Consider the following 26,390-nt stretch of genomic DNA (forward strand, 5'->3'; position numbering starts at 1 on the left):
CTAGACTGTGATGCCGTGGGAATCCACTACTTTTTGTGTAGTAGTATTGTTACATTTCACCTGTATTCAAACAACAGCTGCCATTCTTAGGTGATGTTTTACCATTTAGTTTATCACCTGCATCATAGATTAATCCACCTGTTTTGTTGAATCCACCTTTTTGTTAAAGATCACATTATGCCCTTTGCTTACAATTTTACTATCTGAGTGCAAATTCATAGCTGAGTTTGGGGTGTGAATGATATCAGATACTACTACTTCCACTGTTCTATCACCCATATTGAAGGTTGACTTAACACCAGCACCTATTACCTCCTAGGCTGACCTTTGAGCTATTAGACGGCTTGAGGTCATGAAGCTTCCTTCCGTCATTGATGGAACTGAACCACAAGACTCTAAATACCATCTCTCTCTCTCTCTCTCTCTCTCTCTCTCTCTCTCTCTCTCTCTCTCTCTCTCTCTCGCTGCAGGAAATTGCTGGGATTATTCCTTTGAAAGGTCACAGCTGATTTCATTCTCCATCTTTCCCTCATCTGATGGGACTGATGACCTTGCTGTTTGGTGCCCTCCCCCATATCAACCAATAACCAACCAATCAACCAACCAAACATTTTTTTTATATTAATTATGAAATTCCTTTTTTTCAGTCTTGCTAGGACAATATTTGGCAATATGCTTCAATCAGATGCACTTATGGCATTTAAATAAAGTGTTTTGTATGACCTTGTTGATTTAAATATAAAGCTGATTCTTCATTTTCATTTGTGTATTCAAGTTTGGCACCTTGTACTAGTTTTACTGTAATAGACTCACTGGTGTGCACTGTTTTTAAGTGCATTAATCATAAGCTGCTAATGATTATGTAATCCAGGCAGGAGCAAGATTACTATCCTCTCTTAAACCACCTGAAACTTCATTTCATTTAACTTAAACAGATTCTTTATAATTTGATCAAAGCATTCATCAACCATCCTGCATTCACTTAATGTGGTTGTGATTAATGTTCTTAGCAAGACCACAGTTTGTGAAAGTCTGAGGTCTGCAAATGCTTTTTCCAGGGCTGTCCAGGCCTCTGCTGCCATGATCATACTGCCTGTATGTGTGAATACTTTGTCTTGTCTATGAAAAGTACAATCCAGGAATGTCATTTTCTGTCTCTCTTCTTCCACAAATAATCAACTTTTGTCAGTTCTGAAAGAGAGTCTTCTACCACATCCCATACTTTGAAACATTCTGGCCAACTTCCCACACTAAATGAACTTCAACCCCTATCAAAAGTCCTGATGAGTCTATACCTGTCATTTTCAATTCTGAATTTTTAAATGTAAATGAGCAGTCAGCGAAACTAAAAAATTGATCAAGATACATGTAACTTTCGTAGGAATGAATGCCAGATTTCTGTCCATGACTTTTATTTTCATCATCTAAAAATAACTTTCACACCTGGGTCCATAACCTTTTTGTTGAATGTTGTACTATAATTAAAATGAAAGCTTTTTAAAAGTTTATTAAATGAATAGAAAAGTGTGTGCACTACAGTGTCTACAAATATGTGACACCCCAAATGCACAACAATCACAGAGAAACAGTAAAAACAAAGAGTAAACAGAAAGCTGTTGATATTCATTTACATATTCCAACATTTTGTTTAAGATATGCACTAAGGCCAGAATTTCATATTATGCTGTGGGTCCACAAATAATTGCTTGCTTTCTCAGACCACAAGAAGACAGTGGCATACTGCCTCTAACACATGTAATGTAGTGTTCTTTGGGATAAGGACTGCTATTTTCATATGTTTTGTGAGCTTTTTAGAAAAAAAGTAGCTGGATGCACTGTTTATTGATTTTTCACACTCCATGAGTGTCCTTCTCAATGCCTAAAGAATTTCCTACACATGCCTACAAAGTACATGAAAAAGTTTAAATGTATGTTGCATTCAGCAACATCAGTTTGACACCTATGTGATTGGACTGATGTGGCTCTTGTCTTTAACTCATTTTACTGACTACTGTTACTGTTACGTTGTTTACTATGTAGCCCATCCTCTCATCCTCACATGATCATGCCAGCATTAAAACTATCCACCTTATACAAAAAGGATGTTTTTCAGTCTAAAATGCTTGGCCCCTATGCAAGCTGATGAAATTCACTTTATACTGTGGAGTCCTCATTGTTTCAAATGCAGAAAATTTAGTTTCCTGTTGTGATAGTCCTGGCAGATAATTGTTTCTCAGTTTCTGCTATGGAAAGTGTAACTTTTCATAGAAATGCTATGAAACTGAGATTGTAACTTTCACAGTAAAGTATTCCTTATGAGCTAATGAAATGAATTACAGAGAACTTTCACATTATCAAGACACAGTGCATCATGTATTGGGTCTTAGGGAAGGCAGACATTCATTCCCACATTTGATCCTGATAGATTGGAATCATGATGATTAAAATCAAACAGTGAAAACTCCAGGTAGGAATATCAACAATGTAGGAAAAGGTAGACACGTCAAGTTGCACTGTTGCATACAGGCACGATTAAAAGGCACTCACATGTAGCTTTCGGCCACAGCCTTCATCAGTAAAAACACACACACACACACACACACACACACAAAAGTAAGCACACCTCACACACACATGACCACCAACTTCATCACCTCGGGCTGGAATGAATGGAGCATCACGTGGGAGGCAAGCGGGAATCTGGAGGGGTGGGGAAGGGGAAGGGGAAGGGGAAGGGAAAAGGGAAGGGATAGTAGTGTATGGGTGGAGAGAGAGATAAATGCTGTCTGATGGAGTGTACGGGGACTAGACTCCAACAGGCACAGTTTTAGGAGGTTGTGGGGCAGTGAGGTGGGGAAAAAAGGAACAAAAAATGAGAGGAGCAGGGAAAGATTGTTGAATGCATTGGCAGAGGGCTGCAAATAAAGAGGATGGGAGATAAGAATTGGAGGAGATAATTGGAGATAGGTGGTGGAAACTGTTGGGTGAAGGGTGTGGGGACACTGTGTTACCATAGGTTGAGACCAGGATAATTATGGGAGTGGAGAACGTGTTGTAAGGATAACTCTCACCTGCATTATTCAGAAAAGCTAGTGGTGGAGGGAAGGATCCAGGTTTCCTGGGTAGTGAAGCAGCCATTGAAATCAAGTGTGTTATGTTGAGCTGCATGGTGTTGCACTGGTAGGTGCTCTTGGCCTCAGTTGGGTGGTAACTTCATTTTGACTGCCGTCATCCCTTTCACACCAAACAGTCCCTCCCATATAGCCTGGCCACCTGGGGATGGTCTGTCTGCAGTGACAAAAACTCCTTTGCTCAGTATGCTGAGGTCCACCAAAGCCTTCACTGACAGGCACTATCCCCCAGACCTAGTCCACAAACAGATCTCCCATGGCATTTCCCCTCACAACCTCAATCCTCTCACCACCCCCAAACCCAGCCACAATGGAGGTCCCCTTCATCACCGAGTACCACCCCAGACTGGAACAACTGAACCACATCCTTGGCCAGGGCTTTCATTACCTATCATCGTGCCATGAAATCCCAACCACTTGCCACAAGGGTCATATCCTTGTGGAAGACCCAGGTGCAAAACCTCCCAATCCATCCACCCAGCACATTCTATTCCAACTCTGTCACAGGTTTATCATACCCATCAGGGGCCAAGCCACCTGTGAAAGCAGCCTTGTCTTTTACCAGCTCTGCTGCAATCATTGTGCAGGTCTTTATATTGCTATGACTACCAACCACCTGTCTGCCAGGATGAGTGACCACCACCAAACCTATGGCCAAGAGCAAAATAGACTACACTGTGGTTCAACATGCTGCTGAACATAATACACTTGATTTCAATGGCTGCTTCACTAGCCAAGCAATCTGGATCCTTCCCTCCATGACCAGCTTTTCCGAATTTTACAAATGGGAGTTATCCTTACAACATATTCTCCACTCCTGTAATTTTCATGTCGTCAACCTACAGTAACATACAGTCCCCACACCTCCACCCAACAGTTTCCACACCCAATGTCCTATCATCTCCTCCCCATTCTCATCTCCCACCCTGTTTATTTGCAGCCCTCTGCCAATGTATCCACCTGTCTTCTCCCACTCCTCTCATTTTTTTGTTTCTTTTTTCCCCGCCTCCCTGCCTCACAACCCCTCTCTCTCTCTGTCTCTCTCTCTCTCTCTCTCTCTCTCTCTCTCTCTCTCTCTCTCTCTCCAGCCACATACACTACGGTCCTGTCCACTTCCCCACCTCCTTCATATTGCTGCATGCATAACATGTGATGTTGCATTCTAGCACAAGATGTTGGAGTTGGTGTTTGTGTATGCCTGAGATGTGCTTCCTTGTGTGTGTGTGTGTGTGTGTTTACTGATGAAGGCTATGGTCCAAAAGTACAGGTGAGTGTCTTTTAATCGTGCCTGCCTGTAACTTGATGTGTCTTCTTTACAGTAAGTATCAATCCTGATGGTTAGACATTTATTTCAGACAAGATATCATCATGGCCACTTTTCTGTGAAAATTCAGACAACAATTGCCCCCAGGACATAACCACGAAAAACATGAGATCCTCACATTTTCTGTGAGTAAATAGTAAGTTTACTTACCTACCCAATTAGTAGGATGGACTTATATTTAGGTTAAAAGTACATTAAGCACACTATTAGAATATTAAGTGATTCATGGTAAATGCCAATCTGTGAAGCACAATTGAAGCATGATTCAAAATAAGAAGAGTTATTGCTATTATAAAGTCTTTAAATGATTTCCACACTTCGGACCACATCTAACACCACATGCTTCACTCTTTTCTCAAAAAAAAAAAAAAATATGAAGTTGATAAATGAGACACGAATAGTGTACCAACTGTACCAGTGATAAATGAAAATGAAACTATTAGTGTATTTTGAAGTAAATAGAAGTGTTGTATTAAATGTTATCTGTGCCCATACTCTGTGCCCTTGTTGCATCTGTTTAGCCTTTTTTCAAATATACCACTTATAATTTTATATGATACAACAAATTCAGCATGGAAGACTTTGAGGTTAATTAAGAGAGTTGGTTAGAAAATTCTCAAGCTTTCCTGAGTTAATTATCCCTGAAAGTGGTTTTATAGTCACTTACTCAAAAGTGTCCAGATCATATTACTGACACACAAACAGTCAACTACCTTACAGAACTATTAAAACTACATGAATAAAAATTATTTTAGAAACATTGCAAGATATGTTTTACACAGCCATTGAGTTGCCTCTTGAGCATTTACTGAGCAAATGATAATTTGCTGTTAACATAAAGCATTCCTTCAGATTTATCCCCTGTGATTTTATTGTCAAACTGATATTTATGTATTTTATTAAGAGGAAGCAGTTGCAGTAAAATATGTCCAGATGTTACAAAATAGACTGTATTCATTTGCTCAGAGTGATGCATGGTTATGTGATTACTTAATTGTTGTTATAGACCAATGTACAAAATAAATCTGCTTGCAAAACAGTCTTCTACATATCTAAATAAAACTTTATACAAAATTGAGTTACATTCAAAGAGTTTCTAATTTTAACAGAATGCTCTGTCTACAGTTAAGTACAATGATGCATGATACAGCACTTAGTTAATTTATTGTTCTGGATATGTGTACAACATGAATCTGCCTGCACAAGTAATGTATAGTCATTAATACAACATTCTGCAAGTTGTTTAATCTGTGTTGTAGGATTAATCTTCCACAGGCCAAACCTCACAAGTGTATAACTCATGTATGAGACATCTATGGCTTGCTATCTAACTACCATGTTTAGTTACAGTTTAGCATCTTGTGCATGCAACTAGAAAGAGAATTTTTTAAAATGAGTTTTGTATCCATTATTTATGAAGAGAGACCAGGGACATCTTACATGTTAAGGCATTCTTTCTTGAGTCAGAACTTTACTGTTAAGAAAGTAAGGTGTACCTAGGTAGTTCTTTCTGAATAAATGTAGCTACTTGGCAGCTTGCTGAAATTGCATTTCACTCATGTAAAACCTCATCTTCATTTAGTTTTTGTATTTTGAGTATATTTTTGATGTTGCTGCTCTCATAAGACCTTCTGTTGTTGATGAAGTGCAGCAAGTTTTCTTACCTATTTATATGTTAAGCAAGATTTAGCAGCATCTGCTTAGCTCCAGTCATAAAATTTTTTATATTTCTATATATTCACCTAGTGAATTGATTATGCAAGTGTATATGTTATTTAACACTGATATACTGCATGAAATGCATAAGCCGAATATGAGAATTATTTGCATCCAAGTGACAGGGATGCTCAATGCTTTACTCTCATCAATTCTCAATAGAAAATGCTGAAGATGAAGCCTGAAATCCAGTAACAAACATCGTATTTTCTGTTTTTAGATATCTTATCAAAAATGTTCTCAATAATTTTATGATTGACATATCAAAGGTAAGTTAATTTCAATGCTGTGCCAACTAGTCATAGAGAAGCAACAATTTACACATCAGTAAGCAAATCAAACTTTGCTTAAGCTATGTTTGTTAATCTAATGGAGCTGCAGAATCTGCTTGACGATGTGTAATGGAAATATTTTATTTTTGCAGGGATCACTGCATATTCTGAAAGTGATGGCATTCTGCCACATTGCTTATTGACAGTTCTATGCACAGCTAGCTTTTTTTCCATTCTGAATCTGCTTTTCAGGTCTGAATCTGAAATTGTTTAGAGTTGAGGTTTTACAATGAATGTGTTGTATTGAAGCTTTTTGATTTGCTATTCATATGTATATATTGTACTTATCTCTTGAAACATTTTTTTGTTTTTGTTTGTGTGTTTTGTTCGTGGGGCTCTCGCAACTCTCCAACAGAAGACAAACTTAACAAGACAGGTGTAGACAGGAGCTCTACAGTTATTGCTAAAGATCCAGAAGGTAAAGAAGACAAAATATATCATTAGTGGTTTCTCACAAAATGATTACTTTCTCAGATTTCAAAATCTTGCTTAGATGTTGTTTCTGCATTTATAAGGATGTTCTAAGAAGCAGAATTGTGAAGTGTGTGGAAAAAGTCTTTCCTCCATGCTAGCACTGGTCCCTAGATATTTTCCTGGGTGGTTCACACTAGTTTCAACAGTTACATATCTTCATTAATGCACACACATTGCTTGTTTTTTAGAAATTAATTGGTTCTTAAGTAACTTATAAACTCCCATTTTGATTCAAGGCAAGTTAATTTTTTAAATATAATATCTAATATTGTAAGCAGTGAGATGAAAAAAATTGCATGACAAATTATAACAGTGTCTGCTGTGCAACTAACAACTCATAATTTTGCTTCTTGTTTCAAAACAAAGAAACTTCCTTACAGAGTACAGATGAAGTTTTAATATTTCACAGTTTTTGTTGATGAAAAGGTACACTACAACAATTTGACTTACGTTCATTAGAGTTTTTTTAATTTCAAATTATGCTTAATAAATTTATGCAGGCTGAAACAGGAAATGCTTGGATAACTTTCAGGCTTTCATTGATTATCACTTTTTTTATTATTTTTCTGATATATGGAACCATTAATCAATTTCTTGAATATCATACAGCAACATTTATTCTAAATGCGCATGCAACATCTTAATTGGAAAACATTATGCCTGTTGAGGAAATATGTATTTGTATAATGTCAGTTTTAACTCCCTCTATTATGGGATATCCTTCATTTTTCTTTTCTGATTGGGCCTTACAGAAATGCTTGACATAATTTCACGCACTGTAATTCTCTATGCTTTTGCAAAAATGATCTATAAGGATGCCGATCAATGCTGCTAACATGTTTTCCTGTTAAAATTTATTAATAGTTCCTCTTAAACTGAAACAGCATAATAATTCTAATGTTTAAAATCTAAATCTTTGATTAATAATTCTTTGTGTTGTTTTTTACTACCTAGTTGAACTGTCAAAAGATAATTTGGGCTCTCGGCACATTGTAACACATCTATTCAGCTAGAAGGGAAGGACTATCTAAATGTGTTCATTTCCCATCAAAATGATATTTGTTGCTCCTTTTTAATTTTTGGAGAAACATATTCAATTGTTGATAAATTATGAGACAAAATTTCTAACCAAAGTTTACTTTCAAAAAGTGAAATGTATAATACTGTCGACGAACACACAAATGTAAAAATGGTACACTTCCTGACTTTTGGAATTAGCAAAGTAATAGTTTGTTACAAGGGTAGGAAAGAGGGATATATTGAAGAAGGTTAAAAAGAAAGGGCAGCTCACTCAGCCACGGGATCAGAGGTATCCAATTGTACTAAGTCCTCAGTAGAGGTGGGACCTTCTCATATTGGGAAATTAACGGAGCAATCACTGAATGGCAATAGCTGGACATGCATAGTTAATAACATGTCTCTAAAATGATCATACCAAGAAATAAGCACTCTGCAATGTGTTTTGAAACATATGCAGACCTTCTGAAAGTAGAAGCAGGACTGTGCACAAGGAAATTTGCTTTTACAGCTTCCCTAGGCAGCAGTTGCTGTTAAGATAATTCATTACCTTTTATGTCCATTGTTCATGCACTGTAATACTTTATGGTTTTGTGGAATATTTTGAAATGTCAGCACTTCAGATTGCAATGGATATGTCAATCTGATCAGTGCCATATGTATATCACTAACAGATCATGTTTTCAATCGATGCTACTTTTCTTTGTTATGGTGATAACCACACACAATTCACACTACTACTTTTTTTTGCAAATACTTTAAAACATAATAAAAATTAATAATGGAGCTAGGGCACTTGGAGACAGATCAAATAGTTTTTGTTGAGGTTCTGTTGCCTTCGTAAATGATTTAATTGCTGGCAGTATCATGTCTGTTAATATGCTGAAATACTTTGAGCTCCGACAAAATTTTCATCTTCCTTCACTTTTGGAAGCTTTGCCACAGTATTGACAGATTTTGTTGTAATGTAATACAAGAAAGTCATAGTTTCTCAAAATATATATGCTTGACTGTATGAGGTAACTAAATTTTTTATGATAACCATTCTTGGATATTTTTGATGAGTTTGGATAATTTTAGATAAATTTTGTGAAAATACAGTCAATTATTGGGATTTATTTTGTTTATCAGTTTGTGACAAAGTTCCTGTATGTTTTCGTACCTTTCAAGCGAGAGTATTCACAGCAGAAATTAAAAATTCATAATACTGAACAGTAGAGTAAAGAGACAGATGTACAGCATTCTATAACATCTATTACAAATAATAATGTCATGTTTGAGAATCTATTGGAATAAAGATATATGGCATCATGACAAATATGTTTATTTGGTGAGCACTTGTGCTATGCTAAAACAAGCATTGATGTGAAGCTGGTACTAGTGGTGATTGGATAAAAAGTCTGTTCATTAGAGTAAGAAAGCCACAAAACAATGGCGGTGAATGTTAGGTAAAATCTGTTGTTTATAATAATATTTTCAAAGGTACTGTGTTAGAAGAACACAGTACATATGATATTTGATTATTTTATTACTGTGATACAAAATATCTTTCAGGCACATTTGGATTTCTCATTAATTCTGTAGTGCATTTCTTGTGGTACACCCATACTGACAGTGCAGTGCATTCTTCCTGCTGTTAGGACAATAACTGATCATTTTTAAGACTGTGTATGTAAATGTGTGTGTTACTAACTTTCAAACATGTTTAATTCATTTGGTCTTTCAATGTTCTGTGTGTCCAGATCATAAAGTGATATGTGTAAAAAATCCAGTGGTTTGACTGTAGGGAAAATCAGGACTCTTGCAGTAAGGAGCAATTGTTGAAATTAAGGGTGCAATTCAGAGGGAATGATCAACTGTTTACTTCCAGACTATATCAAGAGTAACACTGACTGCTTCTGAGTAGAAAATTCTGCTTTCAGAAATTATTATAAAAGTTCAGAGGAATTAAGGAAGGGATAACTGCAAACAGTCCTGTAAATTTAACTAAACAAAATAATTGTAAGCTTTCAACTGCTATGCAATTCTTCAGCCACCTCATTACATTAAGAGTTATTGAAACAGAAAAAGAGTGCAAGAAATCCAGCTAGTGAAACAGAAATAGTTATAACAAGGAATAATACATGTACAATTAAAAAAAAAAAAAAAAAAAAAAAAAAAAAAAAAAAAAAAAAAAAAAAAAAAAAAAAAAAAGCCACACACACCCCACACACACACACACACACACACACACACACACACAGTTCAGTCTTTAACTGTGAAATACAATTTTGAAATCCTATCATCACAATAAACATGGCAAACAAGAAGAATAAAGAGGAAGATGGCTCTCAACCAGGGCTAGTTAAAGATCATTTTTGCATACAAGCAACATATCATTGGATGCCCACTCAGATATTAGTTGGCATGTCTTGGGCTCTTGGTAAGAGCACTTCTGGTACCTTCTAGGTTTAGCACCAAAACTGGCCATAAATGTTGTTTGGGCCTTAAAATGCTTTGCTCTCACCTTAACTTGATCTTAATTTATGCACATAATTTGTGTCACTAGTATGTATTCCCTAGATTTCCTCTTTCTAGGTTTTTTTCCTGTCTCATTTTCTTTTCTGTTTCTTTCTTTCTATCCATTATCTGAACGCCCATAGGTGGACATTAATATGGGCTGCGTCCACCCTGAGTTTGAACTCTGCTTTGAAAAATTTCAGTAGATATAGAAGTAGATTTAGGTGTAGGTGTAGGTGTCTGAATACCTGTGGACAAATGGCAGCTCATTCTTCTTCAACAGCCACACCTGAGAAGGTGGTGATGTTGGCCACTGGAGTCTGGAGTGAGGGTAACATTCTAATTCATACCAAAGGTGTGCCATTGCATTCAAGTTGAGACTCCAGGCATTCCAGTCCATTTCAGAAGTATTATTGCCCACAGATCATTGCCTCACACATGCTGCTTTATGACAGGGTGCTTTGTCATGCTGATATAAACACTCATCATCTCTGAACTGTTCCTCTATCGTACACAGTACACTTTGCTATAAAATATTTTCATATCCTTCTCCATTTAGCATTTTCTTGAGCATGATAAGGGGACCACACTTGAACCATTAAAAAACATGTGCACACTGTACCACCACCACCACCACCACCACCACCCAGTGGACTCACCACTCTTTGGTGTGTACGTGCCGAGCCTTTGCAGCACTACTTCCCTTTCTGTGCTGCTCCCTTGGGGACTGAGTCATATGCCTTCTTTAGAAAACTGAAGTTCTTGGCAAAACTCTATATGGATTTGCCCTGTCCACCCATCTTACTTTCCCTGTCCTTCCTCCACTTTGGCATTTGAGGTTTTTGCTTTCCTTATTTTGCTCCCTGTGCATTCCTGAAGGCTGGCCTATGTATTTGACACACAAAAGGTGACTGGGTAAACCATACTAACCAGCCCTGGGTCAACAAGTAGGGTTCATACATACCCCCTGGGAAAGGCCAGGTCCAAGGAGGCGTGATTGCCTGAGCTGTTACCTTTGTCTATGCTGATTGGTCCCTCTGTCTGGAGACCGGGAGGTGCGAACTGAGGTGCAGACTATCACCTAAGGCAGGTGAACCCCCCCCCCCCCCAAATGGGGAGGCCCCAACGGGAAGGAGCATGAGTGACTGCAGTTCACCACTTCATGAAACAGGTGGATAAAGAATTAGTACCAACCCACAACCTGTTCCTCACATTTGAGCATGTGGTATTTCCATCAAAAATTAAGGCTGGCTACGAAGCTCTATTACTGCCACATCATATATCCCAGATTGCATGTGTTGCTATAGATGTCAACATTACAACCTTATACATGAATCTTGTGAAAATGTAGCCAAATGCATAACCTGCGGCAGGGATGCTCATGAGGGTGAGTGTCCCCCTCCTTCCCCGCACTGTAACAACTGCAAAGGTGATCATGCTGCTTCCTCTCATGGCTGTCCAATCTACCTCAATGTGAGAGCCATTCAGGAGATCTGGATGAAATAAAAGGTTCCTGGTCGCATTACTTGGAAAATTTTGGCCAGCTACAAACCTTGTACACCACCCTCTGACAGTTATAGTACAGTCCTTGCAACATCCCAACTCATGAAGAACATGGCTACCAGACTTGCGGCTTCCAGTTTAGTGCCACAGTTGGGAAATTGTCTAGCTCCAAGGTCATACCCTCATCTTCATCTGCTACAGGTGCACCCCATTGCAAAAAAAACCTTCATCTTTGCCAGCAAAATACCATTCCTTGCAAACAGAATCACAGAAATCCAAAAAGGAGTACTCCAGTGATGACTTTCTGCACGCATCTAGCCAGCCAGCATCAGAGTCTGCACCTGAAGAGATTCAGTCAGATCCAGTAGAGGTGAATTACAGGTCCTCTTGCGATCATACTGTCCAGTTGTTTTCTGCCTCCAGGAAACAAAATTACACCATTACAATCACTTTCACCTTCCACACTTCACTTCAGTCCAGTTTGACCTTAACCCTGAGGTGGGGATTCCAGCTCATGGAGGAGTCATATTGCTCATTCGAGATGTTGTCAATAGTCACACCATTTCCTTGCACACCCAGCTTCAAGCAGTTGTGTCTATCTTTCCCTCCTGGTTTCACCTTCTCTCTTTGCACCGTCCTCTCACCCTCATCTTCTGCTGTCACCAGGACAGACATTTTGCAACTTATTGCTGAACTTCCCTCCCTTTTTGCTGCTTGGCCACTTCAGTGCCTACCATCCCCTTTGGGCTCTCCACGCCCCTGTCCAAGGGCCTCTCTCCTAGTAGATATCTTCAGCCAGCTCAGTCTAATCCGTTTGAACATTGATACATCCACATTTCTTTCTGATTCCATTCACGCCTTTTTCCACTTGGACTTTTTGATTTGTACACTCAACTTGCTTGTCGTCTCGAGTGGTCTGTTCACTCCAACACGCACTTGAGTGACTATTTCCCCTGTATCATTCATTTGCTAATGCCTATACCATCTGTATGTCCACCCAACTGGCAGCTTTCTAAAGCTGACTGGCTACTCCTCACTGGCCACTTTTGTTAAACACCATTTCCCCTGTATTGATGACCAGGTAGAATAACTTGCAAACTCTTACTACCATGTAATGTTGCATATCTCGCACCTCTTTCTAGGCACAATGTGCCCCATCTGCTGGTAGACTGAGGCATGCTGCAATGAAATCCACACACAGAGATGAGCTCTCTGTTTTTTCAAATGCCATCACACAATGGTGAAATGTACCCATTATAAAAAGATACATGCCCAGTTTCACTGCATTTTCAGAGATTGCAAAAAAGCTAATTAGCTTTCTTTTCAAAGCTCTTTTAACAGTTTTACTCCTTCTTCTGTTGTTTGAGATAATCTCCTCAGCTTTCACGAACCACAGTTTATTCTCCTGTTCCTGGCCTGACCATAGCGAACGTGGTCATTGTAGGTCCACATGACATCTCCAAAACCGTAGGCCGATATTTTGCAGGCATTTTGAGTTCTGTTCATTACCATCCTGCCTTCTCCCCTCTGAAATGGGTGACAAAGGAAAGGACAATGTCTTTCTCCTTTCAGAAATGTGATCATTACAGTACTATGAGGGAGCTTAAACATGCACTCTCTTTGTCCTGGTCATCCGCATCGGGACTGGATGGCATTCTCATTTTGATGTTGTAACACCTATCTCCTGAGGGCCTATCCTTTCTCCTCCATACATATAACTGCATTTGGACAGATGGCACATATGCCAGTTGCTGGCATGAGGTCATTGTCATTCCCCTACTTAAGCTTGACAAGGAAAAACACCTTCCTTCCAGCTACCATCCAATTTCCCTCATAAGTAGCGTCTGCGAGGTGATAGAATGCATGATTAATGGTCCACTGGGGTGGTGGCTCGAGCCTTGGAATCTGCTGTTGATCATCTTTCACCTTGTCAACTCCTATTATGAACATTTTTTTGTGGAAGTGCCAAACTGTGGCTGTGTTTTTTGATTTGGAGAAGGTGTATGACACTTTCTGGAGGACAGGTATCATCAATATTATGTGTGAGTGGGGCTTCTAGGGCTGCCTGCCCCTTTTTATCTGGGAATTTTTAAAAGACTGTGTTTTTAAGGTTTGTGTGGGCTCAGCCCTGTCAGACACTTTTATTCAAGTGAAAGGATACCTCAGGGTTCTCTGCTTAGTGTCTTTTTGTTTGCCATAGTGATTAACCATATTACAGATTGTCTCATGCTGGGTATCTCAGGCTCTCTTTTTTGTTGGTGACTTTGTGACTATTGCAGCTCTCAACAAACCGTCTACTTGAGTGGTGTCTTCAGCAGTGTCTTTATCACCTTTACTCATGGAACAAGAACAATAGCTTCCACTTTTCCACTGACAAAACTGTCTGTATGAACTTCTGGCAGTGCCAGAGTTTCTTCCCCTGTCCCTACATATTGGCCCATCCTTCTTCTGTTTGTAGAGACAACAAACCTCTTGTGACTCAAGTTTGATAGGAAGCTCTGTTGGTCTTCCCACATCTCTTACCAGGCAGCTCGTTGTACTCGCTCCCTCGGTGTTCTATGTATTTTATGCTGTACCTCATGGGGAGTGGATCAGACCATCCTCCTCCACTTATATTGGTCTCTTGTCTGTTCAAAAACAATATTCATCTGCATGTCCATCTATCTTACATCATCTTAACACCATCCACCACTGCGGGATATGCTTAGCCACTGGTGCCTTCCGTACTAGTCCTGTTGAAAGTCTTTATGCTGAGGCTGCTGACTTACCATTTTCTACTGGTGGGATATTCTCCTCAGTCATTACGCGAACTGTCTTGTCTTTTGTGCTCAGTCACCAACTTAAGCTCCCTTTTTTGATGATTCCCTTGCCCACCAGTATGGACTGCGCAGGTCTTCTCTGTTGCCTCCCAGAGTTTGCTTTTGTTTGTTGCTTCGACAGCTTTGCTTTTTTGCTCCCTGCACATTCCCCATGGGTGTGAGCTCTTCACTGCCCTGGCTTCATGCTTAGGTATGTGTTTACTTTGGACTCCATTCACTTCCTAAGGATGCTACTCCTGGTTGGTGTTTCGCAGTGAGTTTCTCACACTTTGCATGTGGCTTGGGGACAGAGTCTTCATCTACACCAATCGTTCCAAGACTGACCATGGTGTCAGTTGTGCCTTTATACTTGGTGATGATCGTTTTCAATATTGACTTCTTGAGCAGTGCTCAGTTTTTACTGTGGAGCTCTATGCCCTTTCTCAGACCACTCAGTACGTCCGTGACATGGGCTTCCAAATTGTGTCTTCTTCTCAGATCTTTTCAGTGTTCTTCAGAGCCTTCATCTGCTGTATTCAGTCCATCCTTTAGTACAACAGATCCAGGAATATCTCCGCTTACTTACTGTTGGGGGAACCAACATGGTGTTCCTGTGGCTTCCGGGTCACATTGGCATGCCGTGGAATGATGCTGCTGATGCTGCTGCAAAGGCTGCAGCTCTCCTTCCTTGGTCTGCTATTCATTCTGTTGCCTCAGATGATCTTCATGTCACCATCTGTCAATATGTGGTATCACACTGGAGTGCACAATGGTCTTCTCTCCAGGGAAGCAAACTCTGGGACATTAAACCTCTTCTAATAGAATGATCGACTTCCACTCGCCCCTCACGTTGCAAGGAGGTCCTTTTAGCCTGGCTGCATATAGGATACTGTCATTTTAGTCACCAACATTTATTAAGTGGTGACCCTGCCCCATTCTGTGCTAGCGATGTCAATCCTTGACGGTGTGGCATTTTCTGATCTAGTGCCCATTTTTTAACTGTTTACATTTACATCTATGTTTACCGTCTACTTTCTCAGATGTTTTAGTGGACGACACCCATTCTGTCAAGCGCGCCTTACTTTTTATTTATCACAGCAGCATGGCAAGGCAAATTTGATTTCACTTGGGACACCCATGTCCTTAGCTGCTTCTCTCTTAAAGTCCTTTTTTGGCCTCAGGTTTTTAAATAGTACTTGGTTTTTCTTACATTATGATACGGGCACTTATGACCTTAGCAGTTTTACACCTTAAAGCACCAACCAACATAACTAAATAAATTAGTAAACAAAGAAATGTAACAACACCACCTCTTCCATACTTCACTGTTGGACTGTAAATGATGGGAGTAAAATTCTCCAGGTATTTTCCAAACCCAGTCTCTGCCATCAAATTGCCACAGGATGTTGCATAATTCATCACTCCAAATCATCCATTTCCGGCCACCCACTGTCCAGTGTAATTGCTGATTACACCATTCAAGCTTTGCTTAACATTGACTATAGAAATGTGTCCCTCATGAGGAGCTGCTCGACCATTGCACACCATTTTTCTTAACTCCCTACACACTGTCATTGTGATAGCTGGACTGCTGGCAGTACTTTGGAACTGACAAGTTTGTTTAATCTGTGGGAGTGTGTCACAGAGGTACTGAAGAACTGAACTGTCAGATTCTTGAAATCAGATGTAAACTATCCCAAAAAATCTATGAATAAAGTTTCAAGAACTGGCTTTAAATGATTACCCTAGGGATATACTACAACCATCTACACTTTGCTCACGTAGGTATCATGAGGATAAGATTAGAATAATTACTCATGCACAGCGGCACTCAAACAATCATTCTTCCCATGCTCTGAACATGGATGGAAGAGGAAGAAATTCTAATAACTATTATAATGGGACATACCCTCTACCATGCGCTTCATGGCAGTTTTCAAAGTATGGTGTAGATATAGAAGTAGCTGAGTGATACATCCTGCTGATGTTATGTAATTCTTACAACCACCCTCCTCAGTGCTCGGAGGTCCCCCTCTGTCAGTACATGTGGTCTTGCTGGTCTTGGTTTAGCTGTTGTGTTCCTTCTTGTTTCCATTTCACAATCACATCACCAGCAGTCAACTTGGGCAGCTTTAGAAGTGTTGAAATGTCCCTGATGGATCTGTTGCTCAAGTAACACCCAACGACTAGCCTATGTTCAAAGTCACTGAGCTCTGCTGTTAGTGCTTCTATACTGACAACACAATGCTCCCCACCAGCTTTTATGCTGATGAGTCTACCTCTCATGATATCTAGTGGTCAATTCCACATGACATTGAGGTGTCCGTGAACTTTTGATCAAATAGTGTATATACCAGTACCCATTTCCTTTTGTTGGTTTCTCTGCTCATAATGTCCTTTATATTATTTTATTCTATATATTTTCAGTACTTTTTTATTTTTGCTTATTACCAGAGCCATCCAGACAGTAAAAAACATTTGTGCATACAATCCATACACCATTCTTGTGGCAGCCACTCATTAGTTTTTGGTGATCACTGTGATGCGAACAGTTGCCACATGGAGCCATAAGTTGGGCCTTGTCACATGCAAGTGCAGAGAGAGCTGTGACCAAAGATGTGCTAGTCAAAAACCCTGCCTGCTGTGAGATGCAAGGTGTTATTTCTTTTTTGCAGTCAGAAAATGTTAGACCCTGTGATGTTCACAGAAGGCTTGTTACCATTGATGGCAAAAGTGTAATGAATGCAATCATTGTCTGAAAGTGGTGTATAAAGTTTATAACAATGGGAAAACAGATGTTCATGATGCAGACAGATCAGGGTAACTTTCCACCATCACAGATGCATTGAAACAAAAGGTAGATCATATCATTCGAGAGAATCCATGATTTATCATTAGTGATGCACATGAACAATATCAGGAACTGTCTCTTTCAATTGAGCACAAAACTGACACTCAGCACTTAGGGTAACACAAAATCCATGCACGATGGGTTCCATGCATGCTCTTGGGTGACCAGAAAGCTGCAAGAGTGTGTGCTACATTACCATTCTTGGAATGTTAGGAAAGGAATGGCAACACATTCATTGACTAGATTGTTAGGAGATGAAACATGTGTTCTCATAAGACACCACAATGAAGTGGCAGTCTGTGGAGTGGCATCATCCTCAGTCACCACAGAAGCCATGTAAGTTCAAACAAATTGCATCAACTCAAAACCTGATGGCTTTTGTATTCTGGGTCAGTGAAGGAGTCCTGCTAATTGATTTTGTACCCCAGAACACAACAGTCAGTAGGTCAATAGTATTGCCTACTGTGTTACCCTAGAATGGTTTTGTCAGTCTATCTAGAACTGCCAAAGAGGCAAGCTCTTGCATGGAATTGTTCTATTTCATAAAAAAGCACATTTGTATACTGCGTGGTAGGCACAAGCCTTGCTGCAAGAGAAATTCTGGTGGGACGTCCTCGAGCACCTTCTCTACAGTCTGGACCTCTCACCATTGGACTTTTTCCTCTTTCAAAAATTGAAGGAGCATTTTTCTGGTAAACATTTTACAAATGATGAAAACCTGAAGGATGCTGTCATAATCGAATTGAATAGTCAGATGGCTACATGGTATGAAGTTTCTGGGTGGCCCTCATATTATTCCCCTCTACCTCCTGCCCTTTTAAGCATTTATTTATAGTCCTGTTCACATTTTTTTTCTTATGAGTATAGTTCTCAACTTTTAACTTTTGTCTGACAACTCATTAGTTGACGTGCAATTTGAATTTTGGCTTTTACTCTATTGTTACTTTCAAATTTTACTATATTGTTACTTTCAAATTTTTTGTAGTTTGGGTCTCTCCTGAAATAGGATTTAAAAATCTTTTATGCTTTCTCATTACCTCTGCATTTATTTCTGCTTTTTACTGTTTGGTGAGTTCAAAACTGAATGAATTTTTAAACATTCTGTACTGTTTGTTAGCTTATTTATAGTCCTTTGGATTTCAGGTGGTTTATAGCTGATTAATAACAGTTGATTATTATTACATCCCATTAAAATAGTTACAGACATCTGTTGGTATTGACCCTATTTCAGAATCTTGATTTACTGTTTCGTGACCATTATGTCACACAAATAAACATCTGTGATTTTAATGTGATCTTTCAAAATGTTAATTTTTAAAAAATCTAATAGAGAAGACTGAACTTCATGCATTCTTAATGCTTAAATTTAATTGTGAAATTAAATCTATTATTTAAATAATAGGAAATAGACCTGAATATTTTTATTTAGAAGTTGATGTGATTAACACATAGATTTTCAGTTTTGCCCGTCTTCAGTTTTTATCATTGTGAAACAGATTCAAAAGAAGTTTGGTAGTAGAATATGAAGTATAATTTTGTAGGCAGAAATTTTACTGATACACTAGATTGCCACAATACTGCAGGACCCACATTATGAATTGGAAATTTGGAAATGCAGTGTAAACTTTGTTCTGCATTCATTCAGCTTGCTGGTGTATTTATGCTTCATACACAGAAGCCTTACACTTGTTTTCTGATGTGAGCATCAGCTTATGTAGTCAGAGAACACACTTCCAACCACACTTTTTTTCTGGCTATGCAATGAAAGTAGCATGGGAGTCCAGCAATGACAAACAACACATTGAAAGAGAATGGAATATTTTGTCAGCATTTTAATACCCACTTTATTCAAGCACAGTAACTCTCATTATTCGACATTCCTCCAGTGCTCATATATAAAAATAAAATACTGTCCCACTGGACAACAAAACTAGAGAAACATGATTTATGTCTGATGTTGGAGAGTTATAGTATCTTCTGTCGTGTGTGTGTGTGTGTGTGTGTGAGAGAGAGAGAGAGAGAGAGAGAGAGAGAGAGAGAGAGAGAGAGAGAGAGAGAGAGAGAGAGGAGGGGGAAGGACGAATTAGCTGTATATTGAGGATAAAATACAGCACCATGTCTACTAAAAATGGCAACAGATTTTACTGTTGATGGCCAAGCCTCAATTGCACATTTATTACAAAGTGCTTGCTGCATAATTGTTATGCCGCATGATATTTGCATATCTCTGTTCCAACTATTTTAAGTTAGTGCTACATATTATGTTATATTCATCCTGCAATTTATATTTAAGTTCTTCAACTTTTCATCTTACTGTAGTTATCCAATCTGAGGACAGATAAAAATAATATATGATGTTCTTCCACCCAGTTCGGAGTAACTAGAACAGTCCCCATGTAAATCTCTTTCATTGCCATTCATGTCTTCTAATTACAATTTATTTTTCTCATTATATTAAAACCTCTATTTTATTAAATTTTTAATGAATTTTGTACTGATTTTTTTTTTCCTTTCTGTGTTGATTGCGCATTCTGTGATAAGAAGTTGTCACTAATTGAAGACCTCAGCTGTGAACAATAGCAAGGGACAAGTTGATTGTTTTGTGAGATGGCAGACTAAAGTTTCAATATCACAAAAAAATATTTCAAGTACTTGCAGTATGACTGTTTCAATCAGATAAGTCATTGTTTGTTTTCTCATACACCTACAGTAATGACAATTTAAAAATGATAAATCCTACCGGAAATTTTGTTCTGAAAAATTTGTGAAAGCATACTTACCATTGTTTACTTGCAAACTGAGTGCACTTAATGTAGGTTAGTACTGACTTATTACTGTGTACTTGCTGTGCAATTTAACAAACTTCTACTAAGAAACCTCTCAAAAATACAAATTCAAAGGTGCAAATTGTTCCAGTTTTCTGTTCTTAGATTTTCATTTTGCAATAATAAAATATAAAAGCCACAAAAATTAATCTAGGATTCAGCACAATACATAGTTAATTTTTGACAAGCACCTTACTACAGTATGTAAATGATGTTAAGGATGGCTTTTAACATTCCTAGCATCACCTCGTCACATAAACTGTGGTAAGGGACACAACTTAACATTACTTACTTGCTTAAAGAAATTCCCCATTTACCTGATTAGCAACAACTTCTGAAGTGTCTTTGCATACAGGAACATATTCAGTATCTTTATCTGTGTTTTAATTGTCCACATCATTCTGAAGTTCATACAAACCATCTCTGAAAAACATTTTTCTGCCATGAACACTGCATTTGTTACTACTACTGGCAGTCATGTTTTTGGCACTTACAACAGTTTTGATCCACACATCCTGACAAACCTGCCAGTTCTGATAATCTGAAATTTGAGGTAAAGCTGCCATTTTCAGTTTATTGTGAGATTATCAACTAATATGAATAAAGCACATCATTTACTTTCTTTTACGTGCAGTAATGCTGATTGATGAAGAGCTCTCAGGTTTCCAATCAGGTAGTAGTGTTAAAATAATGTGATGTTTTGAAGAGTGCCATAACCATCATGATTACGATACCCTTTGAAACATGATGTTGTTTCAACACTGCCAGCCATCTGGAAACCTGAGAGCTATTGATCAGTAATACATTCACACATACAATAACTCTGTTTCTCATTGACTGTGCCATACCATTGTATATACAGCCAAGATTTTCGATTATCATATGGTAGGCTATGCTTGTTTACCTATATAAACAACAACTTTTATGTTTATAAAGTTTAGTGAGTTTTTAATTTTCTGCTTGTTACTGATATTAGTGGTTACTGAACAATACCTCTCAGTATCTTATTTGAAAATGGAACAGGGGGAGGAAACAAAGAACTGCTGATCATGCTATTTTTTCATAACAAAGTGGAAATTAGTGTTCATCATCCATAATAGACACAAAACTTTCCACAGTTAAAAGTTAGTTTCCACTAAGACAGACAGTTACGAATGAACAGAAGCAGTTACTGCTGTTTTCCTGTTATATGAAGAAATGTGTAACAAATGCTTTGATTATGAATGTGGTGTTAGCATGTAAAAGTGATGTCTTATCAGGGAGAAAATCAGGTATAAGAGCAAATTTTTGTAATGTATAGAGTAAAGTTATAGGTAAGAGAAAGGTCAGTAAGTATATGTTAGTGCTGTAAAATGGTCACAGGGTGGCAGGAATAAAAGGGCAGTATCAGGTTCATTGCAGAAGTATATGATAATGATAGGAAACGCAGTGTGCAATAACAATGTGTAACAGGAAGATCTGTCTAAAAGTAAAGTATTGGTATTTTTATCAGAAAAATGTATCAAGTAAATAATATCCAATAATTCAATGGCAAAGAAAAAATATAAATATAAAAATTAAAATCTGAAATTCAAAAAGACAGCACCAAAAAGGTTTAGGGATACAGGAAAAAATCATAAGTTTCAGTCTAACCCAACAGCCCTGTTTAAAAATATCAATGCATTTGTGAAGGGAGAGATCTTATCCACAAGGTTTAAGTGAAGCAAGTTACAATTAAAAATAAATCAATTATCTTAGAAATGAAAATCCAAGAAAAATTCATTTTTGGCTCTTCTACAGCTCTGTGTGGTCGACATACACTGATCAGCCAGAACATTATGCCCGCTGACCTACTACTGATATAAACCAATCCAGGCAATAGTAGTGCCACCTGGTGAGGAATGACTGTTAGTCAGAAACATGCATGATGCATGTAATATCAGCAAGCATGCAGTCCATGTCTAGAATGGGGAAGGTGTGAAACCTATCTGAGTTAGACCAAGGACAGATTGTGATTGCCCAGAGGCTCAGCATGAGCATTTCGGAAACTGCGTGAATTGTATGTTCAAGATGTGCTCTGGTGAGTGTCTTCAAGATGTGACAAAACCAAGATGAAACCACATCCAGACATCATGGAGTTGAATAGCCACCCCTCATTACAGATGTCAGAACTGTAGGCTAAGCAGACTGGTAAAATGGGAAGGCGGTGAACTGTAGCTGAATGTCGGACTTTAATGCTGGGCAGAGTAAAAGTGCGTCCGAACACACAGTGCACCAAACACTCCTAAAGATGGACCTCTGCAGGTGACAATCCATTGGTTTGCCATTGTTAATACCATGACATTGGCAACTATGACTGAATTGGCAAGTGATGTTTGCACTGGATGTTCGCATTGTGGCAGAGCATTGTATTGTCAGTGAATCCCAATACCCTCTTCATCATGCCGATGGGAGGGTGCAAATCTGTTGTCTTCCAGGGAAACAGCTCCTTGGCACATGTACTGCAGGATGGAGACAAGCTGGCAGCCACTCCATTATGCTCTGGGGAATTCACATGGGTATCCATGGGTCCAGTGGAGCTTGTACAAGGCACCATAATGACCATGAGTATAATGATCATGTTTCACAGTTGCAGTGGCAGCAGCATTTTTCAGCAAGATAAATAGCCATGCCACAAAGCCAGGAGTGTGATGGAGGGGTTCAAGGAACACTGTAGTGAGTTCCAATTGATATGCTGGTCTCCCAACTCGCCATATATGAATCTGATCAAACATATCTGGAATGTGATTGAACTTCCTTCTGTGACTGAAGGAGGTCTCATTGCCTCCATGGCATGATGTGCCACTGCTGTTATCCATGGCAAAGGTAGATATACCATGTATTAGGTAGGTGGTCATAATGTTCTGACTAATCAGCGTATTATTCATCAGTGTATTATTCAGTAGCAGATATAAAATACACTGAATATATAAAATGATTTATAAGTTTTTCCTCTTAAATACTGTTTGGCTTTCTTCCCAGTGGAGCAGTTAACTTTAAATATGAGAGCTGATGATTTAGTCAACATTTCTTCATATATTTATCAATTTGTTGGAGTTGTTGCTTTCTTCTGTCATTACAGGCTTATTGAAACAGTGAATAGATTTTAGTCTTATATCTCTGGCAGGTATGCAAACCAGGATAAAAATAATTAAAAGTGGTTGGAGCATAGTCATAGTAAGAAATTATACATATTGTAATCATGCAAATTGGACACTCAGTGAAAGCAGACTGTTTCTTTTCTACATCTACATCTGCATGGATAGTCTGCAAATCACATTTAAGTGCCTGGCAGATGGTTCATCAAACCACCTTCACAGTTCTCTATTATTCCAATCTCATTTAGCGCATGGAAAGAATAAAACACCTATAGCTTTCCTCTTTTATCATGGTGATCAATTCTCACTATTTAGGTCAGCATCAACAAAATATTTTCATGTTCAGAGGAGAAAGCTGGTGATTGAAATTTCGTGAGAAGATTCCTCCACAACGAAAAACACACCTCTCTGTTAATGATGTCCATCCCAAATCCTGTATCATTTCAGTGACATTCTCTCCCCTATTTCACAATAATAAAAATCGTGCTGCTCTTCTTTGAACATTTTTGATGTACTCTGGCAATCCTATCTGGTAAAGATCCCACACCACACAGCAGAGAGGATGGACAAGCATAGTGTAGGCAGTCTCCTTAATAGAGCTGTTACATTTTTAAGTGTCCTTCCAATAAAATGCAGTCTTTGGTTAGCCTTCCCCACAACATTTTCTGTGTGTTCCTTCCAATTTAAGTTGTTGGCCTTTAGATTTGACTGATTTATCATGTAACCAAAGGTTAACGGATTCCTTTTAGCACTCACGTGGATGACCTCAGACTTGTCATTATTTAGGGTTATTGCCAATTTTTGGACCATGCAGATATCTTTTCTAAATCATTTTTCAATTTATTTTAATCTTCTGATGACTTTACTAGTTGATAAAAGACAGCATCATCTGCCAACAACATAAGATGGCTCCTCAGATTGTCTCCCAAATCATTTATATAGATAAGGAACAGCAAGAGGCCTATAACACTACCTTGGGGAACACCAGAAATCACTTCTGTTTTAGTCAATGGCTTTCCATCAGTTACTATGAACATTGACCCCTCTGACAGGAAATCAAGAATCCAGTCACATAACTGAGACGATATTCCATAAGCATGAAATTTCACTACAAGCCAGTTGTGTGGTACAGTATCAAGTGCCTTCCAGAAATCCAGAACTACGGAATCAATTTGAAATCCCTTGTCAATAGCACCCAACACTTCATGCAAGCAAAGAGCTAGTTGTGTTTTACAAGAACAGTGTTTTCTAAATCCATGTTGGCTGTGTGTCAATAGACCATTTCCTTTGAGGTAATTCATAATGTCTGAACACACTATATGTTCCAAAATCCTGCTGCATATAGACATTAATGATATGAGCCTGGAGTTAAGTAGATTACTCTTACTACCTTTCTTGAATGTTGGTGTGACCTGTGCAACTTTCCAGTCTTTGCGTATGGATCTTTCAGTGAGCGAGCGGTTGTATATGACTGTTAAGTATGGCATACTCTGAAAGGAACCTGATTGGTATTCGGTCAGGACCAGAAGACTTGCTTTTATTGAGTGATTTAAGTTGCTTCACTACTCTGAGGATATCTACTTCTATGTTACTCGTATTGGCAGCTGTTCTTGATTTGATTTCTGGAATATTTACTTCCTATTCTTTTGCAAAGGCATTTCGGAAGGCTGTGTTTAGTAACTCTGCTTTTGCAGCACAGTCTTCAATAGTATCTCCATTGCTATCACATAGAGAAGGCATTAATTGTGTCTTGTTACTAGCATACTTCACATATGACCAGAATCCCTTTGGATTGTCTGCCAGATTTCGAGACAAAGTTTTGTTGTGGAAACTATTATAAGCATCTTTCATTTTCAAGAAGTACAAGAAATAACATAGTTCAGAACAGGATTGTTCAACACCATTAATTTGAGGAATATTCCATTTTTAATTCCTTCAGAAAAGGAAATTTGTTTCACAGTCTGCCTATTTTTTTATCATTTACATCAAAGATTATGTCTACATAAGACAACAATTTTGTCCCTGCAATGTATTTTTGGTGGTTAGGAAACAAATCAAACTCACTTGGAAACAAGCTTGGGCATAGGATGGGTTGAGAATTATTTTTAAAGCCCAGCTTGTGTACTGGCAACAAATGAGTAAAACAATTGCTCCAAGCATAAGCACTTTTTTAACACTTGCCTTGGCTGTTTTGCCTCAACTCACTGTCTAAGTAAATCAATCACTGTATAATCCAAACCAATCATTGTTTACTTCTTTTCATAGTAGTCAATCACGATAATACCTTGTTAGTCCCATGAAATGCATGAAGCTTAAGTCAAAATGAAGCCAAGTAGTTTATCTTGAAAGTACGTTATCATAGTTGTAAGACTCATATTCTCTGGTGTTTTGGCAGATATTTGTAATTTCATTTTTTCAGTGTACCCTGGAGTCAGATGAAACAAATATTGCTCATCAGGTCTTTCATGTGATGTCCAGTGTTGATGGAAAGCATTGGTTTCCATCCCATCACAAACAAAAAGATTTTTAAACTGGAATCCTATGTGCCCATTCAATAGAGTAGTCACAGATTAATCAATCTGATATTGTTCTATCAAAATGTATTAACAGGGACAGTAAAACATGAAGAATGACCAGTACTCTAGCAGTGACAGCACTGCCCTGGCCTGTATCGACTGCTGCCACAATGCAACAGAGCTGCTTAGTTGCTGCTGCAGTACTGGTTATTCTCAGTTGCTGCTGGAGTACTGGTTATTCTCAGTGTTTTCCTGTTTCTTTTAATACATACATATAAAGTAAATATC

General features: G+C 38.4%; 1 protein-coding gene across 21 annotated transcripts in view; it reads left to right on the forward strand.

The window, feature by feature from the left end:
- LOC124605478 (calcium/calmodulin-dependent protein kinase type II alpha chain) overlaps window positions 1–26,390 on the forward strand; it is a 983,452-nt gene that overhangs the window by 847,489 nt on the left and 109,573 nt on the right. For 11 of the 21 annotated variants that reach the window (XM_047137200.1, XM_047137224.1, XM_047137250.1 and 8 more), the window contains exon 13: window positions 6,859–6,921. The exons of 9 other annotated variants lie outside the window; for them this stretch is intronic. In XM_047137200.1, coding sequence (XP_046993156.1) covers window positions 6,859–6,921 — 63 coding nt within the window. The remainder of the gene's footprint in view (window positions 1–6,858; window positions 6,922–26,390) is intronic. One more of the 21 variants, XM_047137208.1, reaches the window with a different exon arrangement.

This window comes from Schistocerca americana, chromosome 1, assembly GCF_021461395.2.
Source record: "Schistocerca americana isolate TAMUIC-IGC-003095 chromosome 1, iqSchAmer2.1, whole genome shotgun sequence".
NCBI lineage: Eukaryota > Metazoa > Arthropoda > Insecta > Orthoptera > Acrididae > Schistocerca > Schistocerca americana.